General features: G+C 45.7%; 2 protein-coding genes across 2 annotated transcripts; one reads left to right on the top strand and one right to left on the bottom strand.

The window, feature by feature from the left end:
- Nucleotides 1-6,807: 6,807 nt before the first annotated feature.
- On the top strand, nucleotides 6,808-10,030 carry LOC118359881 (neuritin-like protein). The gene is made up of 3 exons (XM_035738761.2): nucleotides 6,808-7,188; nucleotides 8,174-8,321; nucleotides 8,594-10,030. The coding sequence occupies exons 1-3, from the start codon at nucleotides 7,002-7,004 to the stop codon at nucleotides 8,901-8,903; spliced, it is 645 nt and encodes a 214-aa protein (XP_035594654.1). The 5' UTR covers nucleotides 6,808-7,001; the 3' UTR covers nucleotides 8,904-10,030.
- Nucleotides 10,031-10,795: 765 nt separating this feature from the next.
- Nucleotides 10,796-16,276, bottom strand: LOC118359876 (dynein axonemal assembly factor 1-like). Its single transcript, XM_035738748.2, has 10 exons — nucleotides 14,843-16,276; nucleotides 14,601-14,736; nucleotides 14,413-14,504; nucleotides 13,994-14,215; nucleotides 13,493-13,659; nucleotides 13,179-13,300; nucleotides 12,893-13,059; nucleotides 11,959-12,716; nucleotides 11,666-11,731; nucleotides 10,796-11,437 (listed from the first exon to the last, which is right to left on the bottom strand). The coding sequence occupies exons 1-10, from the start codon at nucleotides 14,967-14,969 to the stop codon at nucleotides 11,135-11,137; spliced, it is 2,160 nt and encodes a 719-aa protein (XP_035594641.2). The 5' UTR covers nucleotides 14,970-16,276; the 3' UTR covers nucleotides 10,796-11,134.
- Between the last annotated feature and the right edge of the window lie 390 nt (nucleotides 16,277-16,666).

Here is a 16,666-nt window from a genome sequence, read left to right on the forward strand (position 1 = left end):
CTGTATGGTTTCCCAAATCGTAGTGGGAGGATCACACATGTCATAGCGTGACTCCCAAGTTTTTCCCCATATGATGGTTATTGTATCAATATTCGCGCATAAAAGCGTTTTAATCGACATGTCTCGCATAATTCATTTTACTGGCACAAAAAGATCCCACAATACCTAGCGGTTTGAGTTTCATCAATATTTGGAATGTTTCCCGAAAAATGTTCTGTTTCCATCAGGCTGGTCATGAAATGTTTATATCCGACATGTACTTTACCAGTATAAAAAGGTTTAATAGAAACCTCCTTAATTTGTATGGATTTAAAAGCACTGGACAGTCAAAAAACACTTTGAGGGATGTCAAATTATACAGTGTAGATTAAGGAAAGGAGACGAGGAGGCCAAGTAAGAGTATTGATATGCACCCTCAGTCTTCTGACCAGACCACTCAAGAGGTTCCACTGCTGGTTTGCAAAGGGTTTGTCTGAGGGTTGACGCCTCACATGAAAGCTAAGAGCTGTTTCCCAGGGTTGGTAACCTGTATGTGTGTATGTTTGTCAGAGACTGTGTATAATGGGTGTGTTTGAATATTCTGTGTTCATTGCATTGCTAGTTATTTTGGAGTTTAAAGACCAATGATCTGTGTAAACTGGATGACTGACTATGCAGTGTTTAAATATATGTATATTTGTTCAACTGACATGGGTACAGGAATTATGTGTGTGACAGAGAGAGAGAGAATGAGAGAGAGAGATGAATGGAGAGAGGGAGGTTCCTGATCCTAATCTGGATTTATTCTCTACCCCAGGTCCCAGTAGAGTTATGTAATGACTTAATCTAGGCCTGTCAATCAAATTTACACAACTCTCCCTTCATATTTTTTACAAAACAAACAATTCACTGAGGTTCGCTAGCCAGCTATTTGTCGTCCTTAACGTAGGAGACTCTGCTAGCTAGCCAACAGCTAACAGCTAACAGCTAGCCAACGTCACCACACACACGTCTACTGTTTCGAATTCAACAACCCGGTCAGGTAGTATCACTTTTTCATTTCATTACAGTACAACGGTTTGATTTGTTTGATCGTAGCTAGCTACATAGCTAGCTACATAGCCGTCTTTGTTTCAAAGATAATTGTGTAGTCTAGAGCGATTTCCTAGGTTAGCTAGCCAGCTATTGTCGTTCTTTTAACGCAGCGTAACGTAAACAACACTGCTAGCTAGCCAGCTGGCCCCGAATAGCATCACTGTAGAAACTATTACACTCAACGGAGCGACTTGATTAGCGTAGTGTCAACAACGCAGCTACTGCCAGCTAGCCTACTTCAGCAGTACTGTATAATTTTAATCATTTTAGTCAATAAGATTCTTGCTACGTAAGCTTAACTTTCTGAACATTCGAGACGTGTAGTCCACTTGTCATTCAATCTCCTTGCATTAGCGTAGCCTTTTCTGTAGCCTGTCAACTATGTGTCTGTCTATCCCTGTTCTCTCCTCTCTGCACAGACCATACAAACGCTCCACACCGCGTGGCCGCGGCCACCTAATCTGGTGGTCCCAGCGCGTCGACCCACGTGGAGTTCCAGGTCTCCGGTAGCCTCTGGAACTGCCGATCTGCGGCCAACAAGGCAGAGTTCATCTCAGCCTATGCCTCCCTCCAGTCCCTTGACTTCTTGGCACTGACGGAAACATGGATCACCACAGATAACACTGCTACTCCTACTGCTCTCTCCTCGTCCGCCCACGTGTTCTCGCACACCCGAGAGCTTCTGGTCAGCGGGGTGGTGGCACCAGGATCCTCATCTCTCCCAAGTGGTCTTTCTCTCTTTCTCCCCTTACCCATCTGTCTATCGCCTCCTTTGAATTCCATGCTGTCACAGTTACCAGCCCTTTCAAGCTTAACATCCTTATCATTTATCGCCCTCCAGGTTCCCTCGGAGAGTTCATCAATGAGCTTGATGCCTTGATAAGCTCCTTTCCTGAGGACGGCTCACCTCTCACAGTTCTGGGCGACTTTAACCTCCCCACGTCTACCTTTGACTCATTCCTCTCTGCCTCCTTCTTTCCACTCCTCTCCTCTTTTGACCTCACCCTCTCACCTTCCCCCCCTACTCACAAGGCAGGCAATACGCTTGACCTCATCTTTACTAGATGCTGTTCTTCCACTAACCTCATTGCAACTCCCCTCCAAGTCTCCGACCACTACCTTGTATCCTTTTCCCTCTCGCTCTCATCCAACACTTCCCACACTGCCCCTACTCGGATGGTATCGCGCCGTCCCAACCTTCGCTCTCTCTCCCCCGCTACTCTCTCCTCTTCCATCCTATCATCTCTTCCCTCTGCTCAAACTTCTCCTGATTCTGCCTCCTCAATCCTCCTCTCCTCCCTTTCTGCATCCTTTGACTCTCTATGTCCCCTATCCTCCAGGCCGGCTCGGTCCTCCCCTCCCGCTCCGTGGCTCGACGACTCATTGCGAGCTCACAGAACAGGGCTCCGGGCAGCCGAGCGGAAATGGAGGAAAACTCGCCTCCCTGCGGACCTGGCATCCTTTCACTCCCTCCTCTCTACATTTTCCTCCTCTGTCTCTGCTGCTAAAGCCACTTTCTACCATTCTAAATTCCAAGCATCTGCCTCTAACCCTAGGAAGCTCTTTGCCACCTTCTCCTCCCTCCTGAATCCCCCCCCTCCTCCCTCTCTGCAGATGACTTCATCAACCATTTTGAAAAGAAGGTCGACGACATCCGATCCTCGTTTGCTAAGTCAAACGACACCTCTGGTTCTGCTCACACTGCCCTACCCTATGCTCTGACCTCTTTCTCCCCTCTCTCCAGATGAAATCTCGCGTCTTGTGACGGCCGGCCGCCCAACAACCTGCCCGCTTGACCCTATCCCCTCCTCTCTTCTCCAGACCATTTCCGGAGACCTTCTCCCTTACCTCACCTCGCTCATCAACTCATCCCTGACCGCTGGCTACGTCCCTCCCGTCTTCAAGAGAGCGAGAGTTGCACCCCTTCTGAAAAAACCTACACTCGATCCCTCCGATGTCAACAACTACAGACCAGTATCCCTTCTCTCTTTTCTCTCCAAAACTCTTGAGCGTGCCGTCCTTGGCCAGCTCTACCGCTATCTCTCTCAGAATGACCTTCTTGATCCAAATCAGTCAGGTTTCAAGACTAGTCATTCAACTGAGACTGCTCTTCTCTGTATCACGGAGGCGCTCCGCACTGCTAAAGCTAACTCTCTCTCCTCTGCTCTCATCCTTCTAGACCTATCGGCTGCCTTCGATACTGTGAACCATCAGATCCTCCTCTCCACCCTCTCCGAGTTGGGCATCTCCGGCGCGGCCCACGCTTGGATTGCATCCTACCTGACAGGTCGCTCCTACCAGGTGGCGTGGCGAGAATCTGTCTCCTCACCACGCGCTCTCACCACTGGTGTCCCCCAGGGCTCTGTTCTAGGCCCTCTCTTATTCTCGCTATACACCAAGTCACTTGGCTCTGTCATAACCTCACATGGTCTCTCCTATCATTGCTATGCTGACGACACACAATTAATCTTCTCCTTTCCCCCTTCTGATGACCAGGTGGCGAATCGCATCTCTGCATGTCTGGCAGACATATCAGTGTGGATGACGGATCACCACCTCAAGCTGAACCTCAGCAAGACGGAGCTCCTCTTCCTCCCGGGAAGGACTGCCCGTTCCATGATCTCGCCATCACGGTTGACAACTCCATTGTGTCCTCCTCCCAGAGCGCTAAGAACCTTGGCGTGATCCTGGACAACACCCTGTCGTTCTCAACTAACATCAAGGCGGTGTCCCGTTCCTGTAGGTTCATGCTCTACAACATCCGCAGAGTACGACCCTGCCTCACACAGGAAGCGGCGCAGGTCCTAATCCAGGCACTTGTCATCTCCGTCTTGATTACTGCAACTCGCTGTTGGCTGGGCTCCCTGCCTGTGCCATTAAACCCCTACAACTCATCCAGAACGCCGCAGCCCGTCTGGTGTTCAACCTTCCCAAGTTCTCTCACGTCACCCCGCTCCTCCGCTCTCTCCACTGGCTTCCAGTTGAAGCTCGCATCCGCTACAAGACCATGGTGCTTGCCTACGGAGCTGTGAGGGGAACGGCACCTCAGTACCTCCAGGCTCTGATCAGGCCCTACACCCAAACAAGGGCACTGCGTTCATCCACCTCTGGCCTGCTCGCCTCCCTACCACTGAGGAAGTACAGTTCCCGCTCAGCCCAGTCAAAACTGTTCGCTGCTCTGGCCCCCAATGGTGGAACAAACTCCCTCACGACGCCAGGACAGCGGAGTCAATCACCACCTTCCGGAGACACCTGAAACCCCACCTCTTCAAGGAATACCTAGGATAGGGTAAGTAATCCTTCTCACCCCCCTAAAAAGATTTAGATGCACTATTGTAAGTGGCTGTTCCACTGGATGTCATAAGGTGTATGCACCAATTTGTAAGTCGCTCTGGATAAGAGCGTCTGCTAAATGACTTAAATGTAATGTAAATGTAATTCATGAAATACTCTATCAAACAATCCCATGCCAAAGCTCTCAGTGGTCATCGTGTGACTTGTGTAAGTGACCACACTGCCATGCATCGTTCCAAGTGGATTTGCCTCTATTTGTAAGGATATTACATTCACTTTTGTGGCACATTTCTTCCTTTGGTTATGTACTCAGCAAACTGGATGCAGTTTATCACAGTGCCATCCGTTTTGTCACTAAAGCACCTTATACTACCCACCACTGCGACTTGTATGCTCTAGTCGGCTGGCCCTCGCTACATATTCGTCGCCAGACCCACTGGCTCCAGGTCATCTACAAGTCCATGCTAGGTAAAGCTCCGCCTTATCTCAGTTCACTGGTCACGATGGCAACACCCATCCGTAGCACGCGCTCCAGCAGGTGTATCTCACTGATCATCCCTAAAGCCAACACCTCATTCGGCTGCCTTTCGTTCCAGTACTCTGCTGCCTGTGACTGGAACTAATTGCAAAAATCGCTGAAGTTGGAGACTTTTATCTCCCTCACCAACTTCAAACATCAGCTATCTGAGCAGCTAACCGATCGCTGCAGCTGTACATAATCTATTGGTAAGTAGCCCACCCATTTTCACCTACCTCATCCCCACAGTTTTTATTTATTTACTTTTCTGCTCTTTTGCACACCAATATCTCTACCTGTACATGATCATCTGATCATGTATCACTCCAGTGTTAATCTGCAATATTGTAATTATTCGCCTACCTCCTCATGCCTCTTGCACACATTGTATATAGACTCCCCTTTTTTTTCTACTGTGTTATTGACTTGTTAATTGTTTACTCCATGTGTAACTCTGTGTTGTCTGTTCACACTGCTATGCTTTATCTTGGCCAGGTCGCAGTTGCAAATGAGAACTTGTTCTCAACTAGCCTACCTGGTTAAATAAAGGTGAAATAAAATAAAATAAAATAACCTGTTTAGCCTTGTTTGCCCCTGTGGATTTCGTTAGCCCCTGTGTACTCTGGTTCTATAACCTATACTGTCCTTGCTTTTCATTGTTAGATATTGTTCTTCTCTATTCTCTGAACAACCATAGAGATAAAGCACATACACTTTATCTGAGCATAGTGTCCCTACTTCTTAATCTACATAAACCGACCCTCAAATCTATATAAAGATGCCATCCATTGAACTGTGGGAGATTAAACACAAGTGTGACGATTGTGGCTCTCAGCTTCCTGCCTTGCTGAGACCCTTATTCTGAAATCAGATAGTCAGGGATATTGTGTACAGGACCAGTATGGGGTTGCCTGTCTTCAGAACAAAAAATACATTCCATGTGTCCTAATCTCAATCCCTGCTTCCTGTTGTCAATCTGATTGTCATTTTGACGGTAACACACACACACACACACACACACACCAGAGGGGCATAGCAGGTATCTCCAGAGGCAGACAGGCAGTCAGATTATTCAGAAGTTAATAGTTGTATTAAACCGCAGATTACTGTTGAGATATCGTTCCTCCCATGTGTGACTGTCTACAGATGTGAAACAGAACATATCTATTAATGTACTCAGCGCCAGCCATCTGGGGGGCATGGAGGGTGGAGCAGGGGGCATACGGTAGGAAGAGGGTTGTTTAAACTGTCTGTAAAATATATTGCAAAGGCTCAACCAGGAAGGGCTGGCATTTGATGTGGGGCAGATGGAAACTCCACATATGATCTGTGTGTGGGTAACTAATGTTGCCTGAACCCGGTCCCCCCTCCCTGTCCTCTGGGGGCTGAGTTTCCCAGAGGATCCTGTGATTCTGGGCTTGTCTCTCCCAGGTGGGCCGGATTCTCTAATCCTCAGAAGCGGGCCATCTGCCCACTTCTTCCCAAACATTGGATTATTTAACCCAGCACAGCCCACCTCACCGCCCTAGAAAACAAGACATAGCCCCACTCAGGCAGAAACTGTCAAAATATACAGGACAGATTTACTGAGTAATTCTCAATAAACCCAGAATAAATTCTATTCATTGAGAAATAGTAACTCCAAACATCTGGAATCTACAGGTCTATATTGTCATAAGGTGAATGCACCAATTTGTAAGTCGCTCTGGATAAGAGCGTCTGCTAAATGACTTAAATGTAATGTAAATGTATTAGGAGTATTTCCCCTCTTTTGTAAGAAACTGTTTTGCAAACTATATGAAGCCCATATTTCTCAGGAACTCTGCTCCCTCTTCTATCTCTCTACCAAATTGAGCTATGTGTTTTTTTTTTACCTTCACTAAATGCCCTTAATAGTGAGATTGGAAATGAGAATGCTCTAATCCAGTGTGCTATGATGTGACGTCCCTGGTCCGTTGCCCCCAAGCTTTCCACAGCTTGCCCTCCACCCCTCCCCTACACACACATCCCCTGGATGCAGCACGTCGGCCCTTTGCTCTGTTAATCCCGTGAACACTCACTACGATCTGCCTGTATGCTCTGCTCTACTCTTGAGCTCTGATGATCCAACAAATGAATGACAGGACACCTCACTCTGAGAAGACACCAAAATTCTGTCCGGGATTATAACACTGCTGTGAACGTCATCAGATCAGAGCCCATTAATTGTGTGCTGGGGCTCCACTGGACTCAGTTGGGCCAGTTGAGTATGAGGTGCCATGCCTGCACCGTGACTTTCCTCCTGCCTGTTGCTCTTTACCTCTGTAAGGATGCCTTTCCCTTATCTATTTATGTATTGTATATCTATGTGTCTCTGTCTGTGTGTGTTGTAGTGATGTTACTTTAGTGTGGCGAGTGCAGTGTGACACTTCATAGGCAGCCTTTATCTCACTCTGCTCTTACTAGTTTCCTGTATTTTGTCTGTTCAATTGTTTTTGTTTATTAGAATATTTTAAACTGAAGCGATGGAATAAGTAGCAGGGCAGGAGTGATGGTTTGGTATGAAGTGATGGTAAGTTGGTCAGGAGAGGAGTGCAATGGTATGGGTGAAAAAGTATTTATTTCTGAATCCATTCAGAAATGAAGGAGAGAGGTTTTACGAAGTACTTATCCTAATGAAATACATGTTGTTCTAGCTTGTTTCGAACAGTGCAGTGTGTGTGTGTTTATTTGTGTGTGTGTGCCTCCCACTGTCGTCTCTCAGGGAGTTGTGGGACAGCTGTAGAATACTATCCCACTGAGTGCTGAGGATGGGGGCGGTACCTCCTGTAGTTTACGGAGTTACCAAAGGCCATAAGAATGTTATTTTGAGAGAGAGACATCATGCATGTTGTGCTAGGACACCAGATCAAGAGATTCATTTGTAGATTGTGTTGCATTCACCCCAACCTTCCCCCTGTGGTGATGCTCATCTTCATGTTCCTTCTCCACCCTCTCTCAGAGCTAATGTGTGTGTGTTTGTGTGTGATTATGTGGTTGTTTGTTTGCATGTTTGCCAATGTGTGTGTACATGTGGTTTACACACACACACATACCCACACAAAGACACAGACACACACACGTGATGTAACTGTAACATACAGTGTAACTGTAATATATAATGCAGGCTGATGAATGACCTTACTCCGATGCTAAAACCCCAGACGTAAATAAACAAATGAAAAGTAATCTATTAACAGCAGTGGACAACGGAGCTTATCTATCTACTGTAATTAACATTGATACTCTTCACTCCCTCCCCTCCCTCAGGTCTGGCCCCTGTGTGTTGGGCTGCTGCGCTCCCTAGTTCCTGTGGCGTCATCTACAAGAGCTTTGCTCAGTGTCTCCTCACTCTGGGGGACAGTCTGGGTGACACACAGAAAGAGCAGAGCACACAGGACATTGACACAATCTGCAGGTGAGTCTCTCTCTCCCACTCCAAATTGACACCTACTCTGAATCACTCCAGCTCTCTTTTTATCCTCGCATATTCTCCCATCTCCTCTCGAAAATAACTGTTGTAAATGTTCATCTGACTAAATCACATTTTCAGCCACTCATACAGAATCAGACTGTAGCGCAACATGTGCTCCAATACCTGTAAACACACAAACGTCTCACTCCCTTACATGTCCCTCATTCACAACCTTCAGAATTCCTTAGAGTTTAGAGTTCCTTGCCCCCTTACAGATCATGGGATGCCTTCCATGTGTGTGCGAATGCGGCACTTGCCAGTTGTCCTGGAGACGCAGCGGCTGTGTGGGAGTCTCTGAGGCAAGAGTCCAGGAAGACCCAGTTTTCTGGAAACCTCTATGACATGTGTGCCAGCCGCACCACACTGGCACCCAATACAGTGCCCGTGCCACCCTCCCAGAGGCCACCAACGTCAGACCAGACCAATCAAGAAACTCTAAAAGGGTACACGCATCACCTTGGACCCGCCTACACCACGCTTCTGCTCTCAGCATGCATCTCTCTACTGTTCCTGCTCAGGATGTAGCCCTGGCCTCCCTCAGACTGCTATAGGTTCTCTGTGAGCCTTGTGTTTAAATGGACTGAGCATGAAATTAACCAACACACACTTGTAAAAAAACCTCACTCCAACACACACAAGCACACTCCAAAATGCATACCTCCTCCAACACGCATCCACACACACACATAAATGCAAGAAAACCCTCCCAAGCGTTATGGACATCATTATTATGCATATTATGTAAAATAGAGTTTCTATGTCAACCTCTCTGTGCAATTGTCTGTATACCACCTATCATTTATAAGAGGGAAGTACTGACATTACTGATACAGCTCTATAATCTACATGTTGGGTGAACTCTGTTTTTATATGTGACATGTGTAGTGGGGCAATATTTGATACATGTATGTATGCATATATTATATATACCTCACATGCAACTTGTAAATAAGACTAAGCAATAAGCCCATTAACTGAATTATCTGACTTCAGAAGAGAAATAACAATATGCAAAAGACTATAGTTAAACCATGTGCAATCAAGTATTATGCTGACTTATATCAAGGAACTGTCACGAGAAGTGAATATCAAAGCAAGTATTACTTAATAACTTCATGCAATGAATGGATTCACATACAAGACATAAAGCTTAAGTTACAAAGCATTAGCAAGCATTCTAGGCATGGTCAGAGAGAGAGACAAAGAAACCATAGCTTGAGCCATGGCACATAGCTCATGGGAGAGGGAGAAAACAAGAAAGAAAGACGAAGTATCTCACCATCTCATCATAAGAGTTCACCTGTACAAAATGTATTTTACTCAGCCACCAGCTGACTAAGTCCCTATATTCCCCAATCATTGATTCATGCATTGCCTGTGTGGGCACTGGGCACGGAATAGCCACCACACACATTGTGCCTGTGGACATATTATGTAATGATTCATCAGAATGTAAAAATGATATCAGAAGCTGCACTTCACTTACATGTTTGTCTTCATAGTTTCATGTGAGGTTGCTCAGAGCAGTTGCTTTAAGGGGTGCATGCTTTGTTTCATTAAATTGTAAGATGTGAAATCAGACACACATCTGATTAATCCAGATAGTTAAATTGAATAATAATTCATGCATTCATTTGTAATAAAATATATTAACAAGAATATGTATGGTGTAGCATGTAACGTGCAATGTGTGTGTATCCTGTATGTGTGTGTGTCTGTAATCTTTGCTCTTAAATCCTTTCATAACAGAAGGTCATGAGCAGATCAATTTAATCTGTCTTTGTTCCTGCCCAGCATCCCTCGATGCAGCCTGACAGCCCATGTGTCAGAGTAGGGGAGGGAGGAGGGGTATAGGGAGGAGGAAACATGAAGAGATGGTGAATTATGATGTGAACATGGTCATGAACAGAAACAAATATTTAGAGAACAGTAGACAATGCCATTTGTGCATGCGTGTGGCTATGACGAGAGAGATGAGGAGACAGGTGGATATATTTTTTGTTAATCCTTTTTTTGGTACCTTTATTTAAAAGACCCAATCTACTAAAATCTATTCTCTAGTCTCCCTGTGACCAGTATTTGACCTGAGCACTTGGCTCTGAAATCTCACTCCCAGTCCAGGGTATATTAAATGATAAAGAAGAGATTCTATGTGTTTTTGCATTAGCAGGTCTGTAATAATACTACTACTAAAACTCGCAAAGACTTTGACAAAATAATTGTTCTTTAGGTTCACATTTCTGCATGATCATCATCATCATTATTCTATTTTCTAAACTTGTTTTTGTTTTTTATGTTTTATTTTCTGTAAGAATGGGCCAGTCTATTGCACATATGAGGTGCACATTTGGTACTGAAGTGCCACCTCGTGGTATATTTTAAGTATTTGCGTAACAAGCAATGAGACAAATTCCCCATACTGTACTATAACGTTTTATTTTATGATCTGCCTGGGATTATCTTGGAATGGATTTGAAGTGGAGTTTATGAACATTTCATTTAGAACACTGAGCCTGAGAATACAGAATATAAAGTATAACCAGTAACAGAACAGCTACGAATAACTAACAAAAAAACCACAAAAAAATAGTTTTGTGCAGAAAATGTGTTGGGTGTAAAAACCCGTGGCTGCAAAATAGCTCCATAGCAGCTCTCTGTGCTTACATTGTACCTGTATTCAGCAAAACAAGGCTTTCCTAGATTGAACACCTAAACCTAGTGTTGTTATGTTAATGCTATCACAGCCTTCTGCAGAGTTAGTCCAGCTCCTCAATGAGACAACCTGGTTTTCTGGCTTCAGGGCTCTGCCTCTGTCTGGGTTCTCCCTGAGGGTCTGATATCACCAGCTCTGGGGCATCCCCCGCCTCTGGGTCCAATGCTACTCGGTGATTGGTGGGCGATTTGTTTGACGTGTTGTCACAGACCCTGAACAGTGAAGATGAGCTTGGATCTGAGGTAGGTGTGGTCTCTGTGGTCCACACAGTCCCACTCTGATGTATGATTGGATCTACATCGTTGGTGTCTCCTGAAATTACCTCTATCTTTGGCCGGAATACTTGCTGGAAACACAGGTGGTCAATTCAGACAACACAGCTGACCCAAATTGAATACACTGCTGACTTAAATGCTGTGTTGACCTAATAAAATATTAGTATGTGAGTAATTTAGAGACTAATTGTTTGTATTTGGAATATGCATGCTGACTATTGTACAATACATTCTAAAGGTATTCTATTCTTTCTTTTGGATAATCAAAGTTACAGCCTAGTGTATGGTATGTAATGTACCTGAGAGGAGAAGATGCAGGTGCTGTCTGGATCTTCAACATTCACATCCTCCAGATCAGGGAGATCCTGTAGAGTCAGGTGACCATTAGTCAGGGGACAAGGCTTTAGTGCTCTAAATTAAGGTTAGAGTCAAGAGCTAAATGATATGAGTCTGAGGCAGTCTGTGCTTTTAGATAAGATGCTGATGGAGAGGGACTAGATAACAACAATAAAAAGTTATTACAGTGTAATAATCACTCTATTATAGTAATAGTGACTGGTAATGCTTGGCTGTGGTGGTCAGTCTGACTCACATCAATACGAAGTGGTGGGCGTGGCTCCAGGTGGATGGTCTCCAGGTCCTCTGTCTCCTCTAGCTCAGTCACCATTGGTCCAGGACCATGCTCTACAGCTGTCTGAGACTCTGGCTGGCCACATACTGACTGCTCTCTCTCTAACTTCTCTCTCTTTGGCTGCCTTCTTTGTAGTTGTTCTCTCTTTGACTGGTTTAACAGTTCTTCCTTTAAGCTTTCTTCTGCTGCTTGCTCTCCATCTGGTTGTTCTCCCTCTTGGTCCTCTCTCTCTAGCTGATCTCCCTCTTGGTCCTCTCTCTCTAGCTGATCTCCCTCTTGGTGCTCTCTCACTAGCTGATCTCCCTCTTGGTGCTCTCTCTCTAGCTGATCTCCCTCTTGGTGCTCTCTCTCTAGCTGATCTCCCTCTTGGTGCTCTCTCTCTAGCTGATCTCCCTCTTGGTGCTCTCTCTCTAGCTGATCTCCCTCTTGGTGCTCTCTCTCTAGCTGATCTCCCTCTTGGTGCTCTCTCTCTAGCTGATCTCTCTCCAGATCCTCTCTTTCTGGTTGTTCTCTGTCTAGCTGTTTCTTCAGTGGCTGTTCATTCCCTAGCTCCTCCTTTTCTGGCTGTTCTCTCTGTGTCTGTAGGAACTCTTCATGGGCCTCCAGACTGTCCTCCACAAATGCCTGAATCCTCTCCTCCCAGCCCAGGCTCTGATTCTGGCTCTGGTTCTTTTCACTGGGGCTCTCAAGTTCTGGAGTTGTAGTGGTCTCATACTCCCCTGGAAAAGGTCAACACACCCTTATCAAACCTTCTCTACGTTGTGTGTGTAGGAGGTTCCAAGTGTGTGTGTGTGTGTGTGTGTGTGTGTGTGTGTGTGTGTGTGTGTGTGTGTGTGTGTGTGTGTGTGTGTGTGTGTGTGTGTGTGTGTGTAAATATGAGAGTGTGTGTGCGTACCTCTCTCTTGCAGCTCTCTGACTCGCAGTCTCTCCCTGGCTTGGTCTCTGATGGTTGCCATGGCGTCCAGACTGTCCTGGATCTTCCTTCTCTCTCGTGTTTGCCATGATTCCCTCTCCCTGCGCTCCCCCTCTGGACCCGCTGTCCCCCACGCCTCCGCACACGCCCTTCATACCGCAACCACATGATAATCATACAGCAACCAAGGACCAACATCACAGAGCACACAATGACTCAACCATAAGTTTGACATGCACAGGCAAACAGAGACAAACTGGTAATGCACCTGTCCTTTGGGAACACAGGTCGGTCATCCAGGTACGTGAGCTGTTTTAGACGTATGATCATAGTCTTCCTGTAGTATGGGATTTTCTTGATCACTTCATTTCCCATCAGGTTCAGCACGCGCTGAGGAGGAGGGAACAACAAGGGTGTAATCACACACAGACAAACACAGGCTTGGGTATATTATCAGCATGAAGCAAGAGTATTTGCATTTTATAGCCAGTGTGTCATGCGCATGGGCATACTAACAAATAAAGATGATATGACCTCTATTAGCATACAGTACTGTTTATCTGTGTGAGCATGTCTTCTCACCAGTTCAGGCATTCTCTCCAGCACAGTGAGGATGTCTGGGTCATCCAGCAGGTTGTGGGACATGTCCAGTACACTGAGGGAGAGGCACTGACTCAGATGCTCCACGTCTCCCACTGTCTGCAGCTTATTATGGGCTATCTGCAGGGTGCCCAGATCAGGGAGGCAGGCTGGGAAAATACTCACAAATCAGATAGATGGAGTTGTAACAGTATAACTTTAGACCGTCCCCTCGCCCATACCCGGGCGCAAACCAGGGACCCTCTGCACACAGACAACAGTCACCCACGAAGCATCGTTACCCATCGCTCCACAAAAGCCACGGCCCTTGCAGAGCAAGGGGAACCACTACTTTAAGGTCTCAGAGCAAGTGACAGTCCCTGATTGAAACGCTATTTAGCTCGCACCACCGCTAACTAGCTAGCCATTTCACATCCTTTACACACACACACACACACTGAGATAGCCAGATAGGTGTGGTATGTAGAGTGAGGACAGACTCACCAATGTTTTCAATGGTGCGTATGTAGTTGTTGCAGACATTGAGGGTGCAGAGCTTGCTGAGTGGTTCTAAGTTCTCCAGATTGTGTATGAGGTTCTGGTGGAGGAAGAGGCAGCGTAGGTCTGTTTGGGCATGCAGGTTCTGGATGCGCAGCAGCCCGTTGCACTCCAGCCAGAGACACTTCAGCCCTGTGTACTCCTCCAGATTCTCTATAGTGGAGAAGCCTAAGAGGGGGCAAACATAAAACAAAACATAAAACAAATAACTACATTAGAATACTACAAGAACACTAACAGCGTAGTTATATTCCACCTACAATTCTATATAGACCACACAAAGCTTGTGATTTTAATTTCTATAAATGATTCATGCAACATATATCTAAACCGTCCATAAACAACAACAACAATTCCACACATACCTTTGAAGTGCAAATACAGTGTGTCATTCAATCGAGGTGTCATGTAGAGTTTATTTTGTTTGCAGTGGTCCTTCAGAAATGTCTTTGTCATTCTGAGGAACATAAAGCGTCACTCCTTAGAATGCTAGACAGAACGAACAATAATGTTGGAAGACTACTGACAGCCAATTCCTAGCTTTTAAGATTACCTTGGACTTGAGTCCTTTTCCTTTTTCTCTTGTTTTTGGGCTTGTATGAGTTTGTCGACTTCTGTATGTGAGGACACACAACGGTCTCCTTCGATATCGTTTGGCAGGGGGCTGCAGTTCGCCGTGGGGGCCTCCTCTGAAGTGAGAGAGGAGTATAACTTTAGACATGGCTAGACACATGCGATGATTTAACATGCTGCCAAGTGCTGACTATTATGCTAAATTATAGTGAACTGTCTAACCTAGTTTACTGTAAGTTGTTGACATTGCGTTCAGCAATATTTCTGCATCTTCAGCTTGCAGGGTCGTACTGGATTCCTCGCCACTCTCTTCTTCCACCTCACCGGATTCGAGGGGTTCAGGATGCATCGTCGATTGTTTTAAGTGATTACTACTTCTATATACTATTTACTTGTTTAGTTAACAGTTTGTGTTTACTTATTAGCCAGGTGTAATAACTTGTCATAAACTCCCTATCAGCTATTTTCCGGTAAAGCTTTTCTGTGTTTCCGTAGCAACGGTGAACACCAAACGACGACCGCAATCCTCTCATGATTGGTTGTGCGAGCCAGAGTCATATTTCATTTAAACTTTATTTTATCAGGGAGTCATACTGAGACCAAGTTCTATTTTACAGATGAGCCTTGAATTACACAAATAAAAGGAAATACATTATAAATAAACTAAGAAATTCGTCAGTATTAATGTGCGGATTCGATTATGCTAAACCGCGGGGCACTGGGTATGGCACGTTACGTCATCGGGTGATATCGGGAGGGAGGAGCGCCATTCTCAAATCGAACAGTATTCTGCGCCGCTCGGTCATTTTGTCAACAAGGCAACATGGTGCACCGTCCATAAATATACACCTCTTTTCCATAAAATTGTTCGACTTTTCTAACTATTTTTCATTGGGAAGGCAGATAAACCGTTTTTATCCCTTTAGCATGGCAAACCACAGAATCCTAGTAATTACTACACGTGCTTAATTAAGTCACTTTTGTTTTGAGCCGGCTTCGCCATGTGCTTGGAGCCGACTTCGCCTAGCTCACTCCCAGGAGGTGAGCCACCTCCAAATCGAATACAATCACCTTTCATCCAACGCAAAACACACCGACAAGAACGCCCGGCGGGATTAATCGAACCCACTCGATGGGTCTGATATAAACTCATGTAGCCAAGCCGTAATTTAAACATTTTCATTGGTCAAAAGGACTGACAGTCAATCTATTTTTTTCTCCGAGATAAAAAATAGGAATATTTACACAGCATACAGCGATTCCAAAATAAAACTTGTATGTAATCAGTGTATCCTATTCTGAATAATACATGTATTGTCGACCACAAAAAGGCAGAGATCCTATACATCTAGTTTTATTTCTAGTTATGTAATTCTATGCACTTATATGAACTAACTCTCACAGTAGGCTTATACAACATTTACATTTACATTTAAGTCATTTAGCAGACGCTCTTATCCAGAGCGACTTACAAATTGGTGCATACACCTTATGACAACCAGTGGAACAGCCACTTGCATCTAAATCTTGTTGGCGGGGGGGATGAGAAGGATTACTTACCCTTACTTACCCTATCCTAGGTATTCCTTGAAGAGGTGGGGTTTCAGGTGTCTCCGGAAGGTGGTGATTGACTCCGCTGTCCTGGCGTCGTGAGGGAGTTTGTTCCACCATTGGGGGCCAGAGCAGCGAACAGTTTTGACTGGGCTGAGCGGGAACTGTACTTCCTCAGTGGTAGGGAGGCGAGCAGGCCAGAGGTGGATGAACGCAGTGCCCTTGTTTGGGTGTAGGGCCTGATCAGAGCCTGGAGGTACTGAGGTGCCGTTCCCCTCACAGCTCCGTAGGCGAGCACCATGGTCTTGTAGCGGATGCGAGCTTCAACTGGAAGCCAGTGGAGAGAGCGGAGGAGCGGGGTGACGTGAGAGAACTTGGGAAGGTTGAACACCAGACGGGCTGCGGCGTTCTGGATGAGTTGTAGGGGTTTAATGGCACAGGCAGGGAGCCCAGCCAACAGCGAGTTGCAGTAATCAAGACGGGAGATGACAAGTG

This window comes from Oncorhynchus keta, chromosome 2, assembly GCF_023373465.1.
Source record: "Oncorhynchus keta strain PuntledgeMale-10-30-2019 chromosome 2, Oket_V2, whole genome shotgun sequence".
Classification (NCBI taxonomy): Eukaryota; Metazoa; Chordata; class Actinopteri; order Salmoniformes; family Salmonidae; genus Oncorhynchus; species Oncorhynchus keta.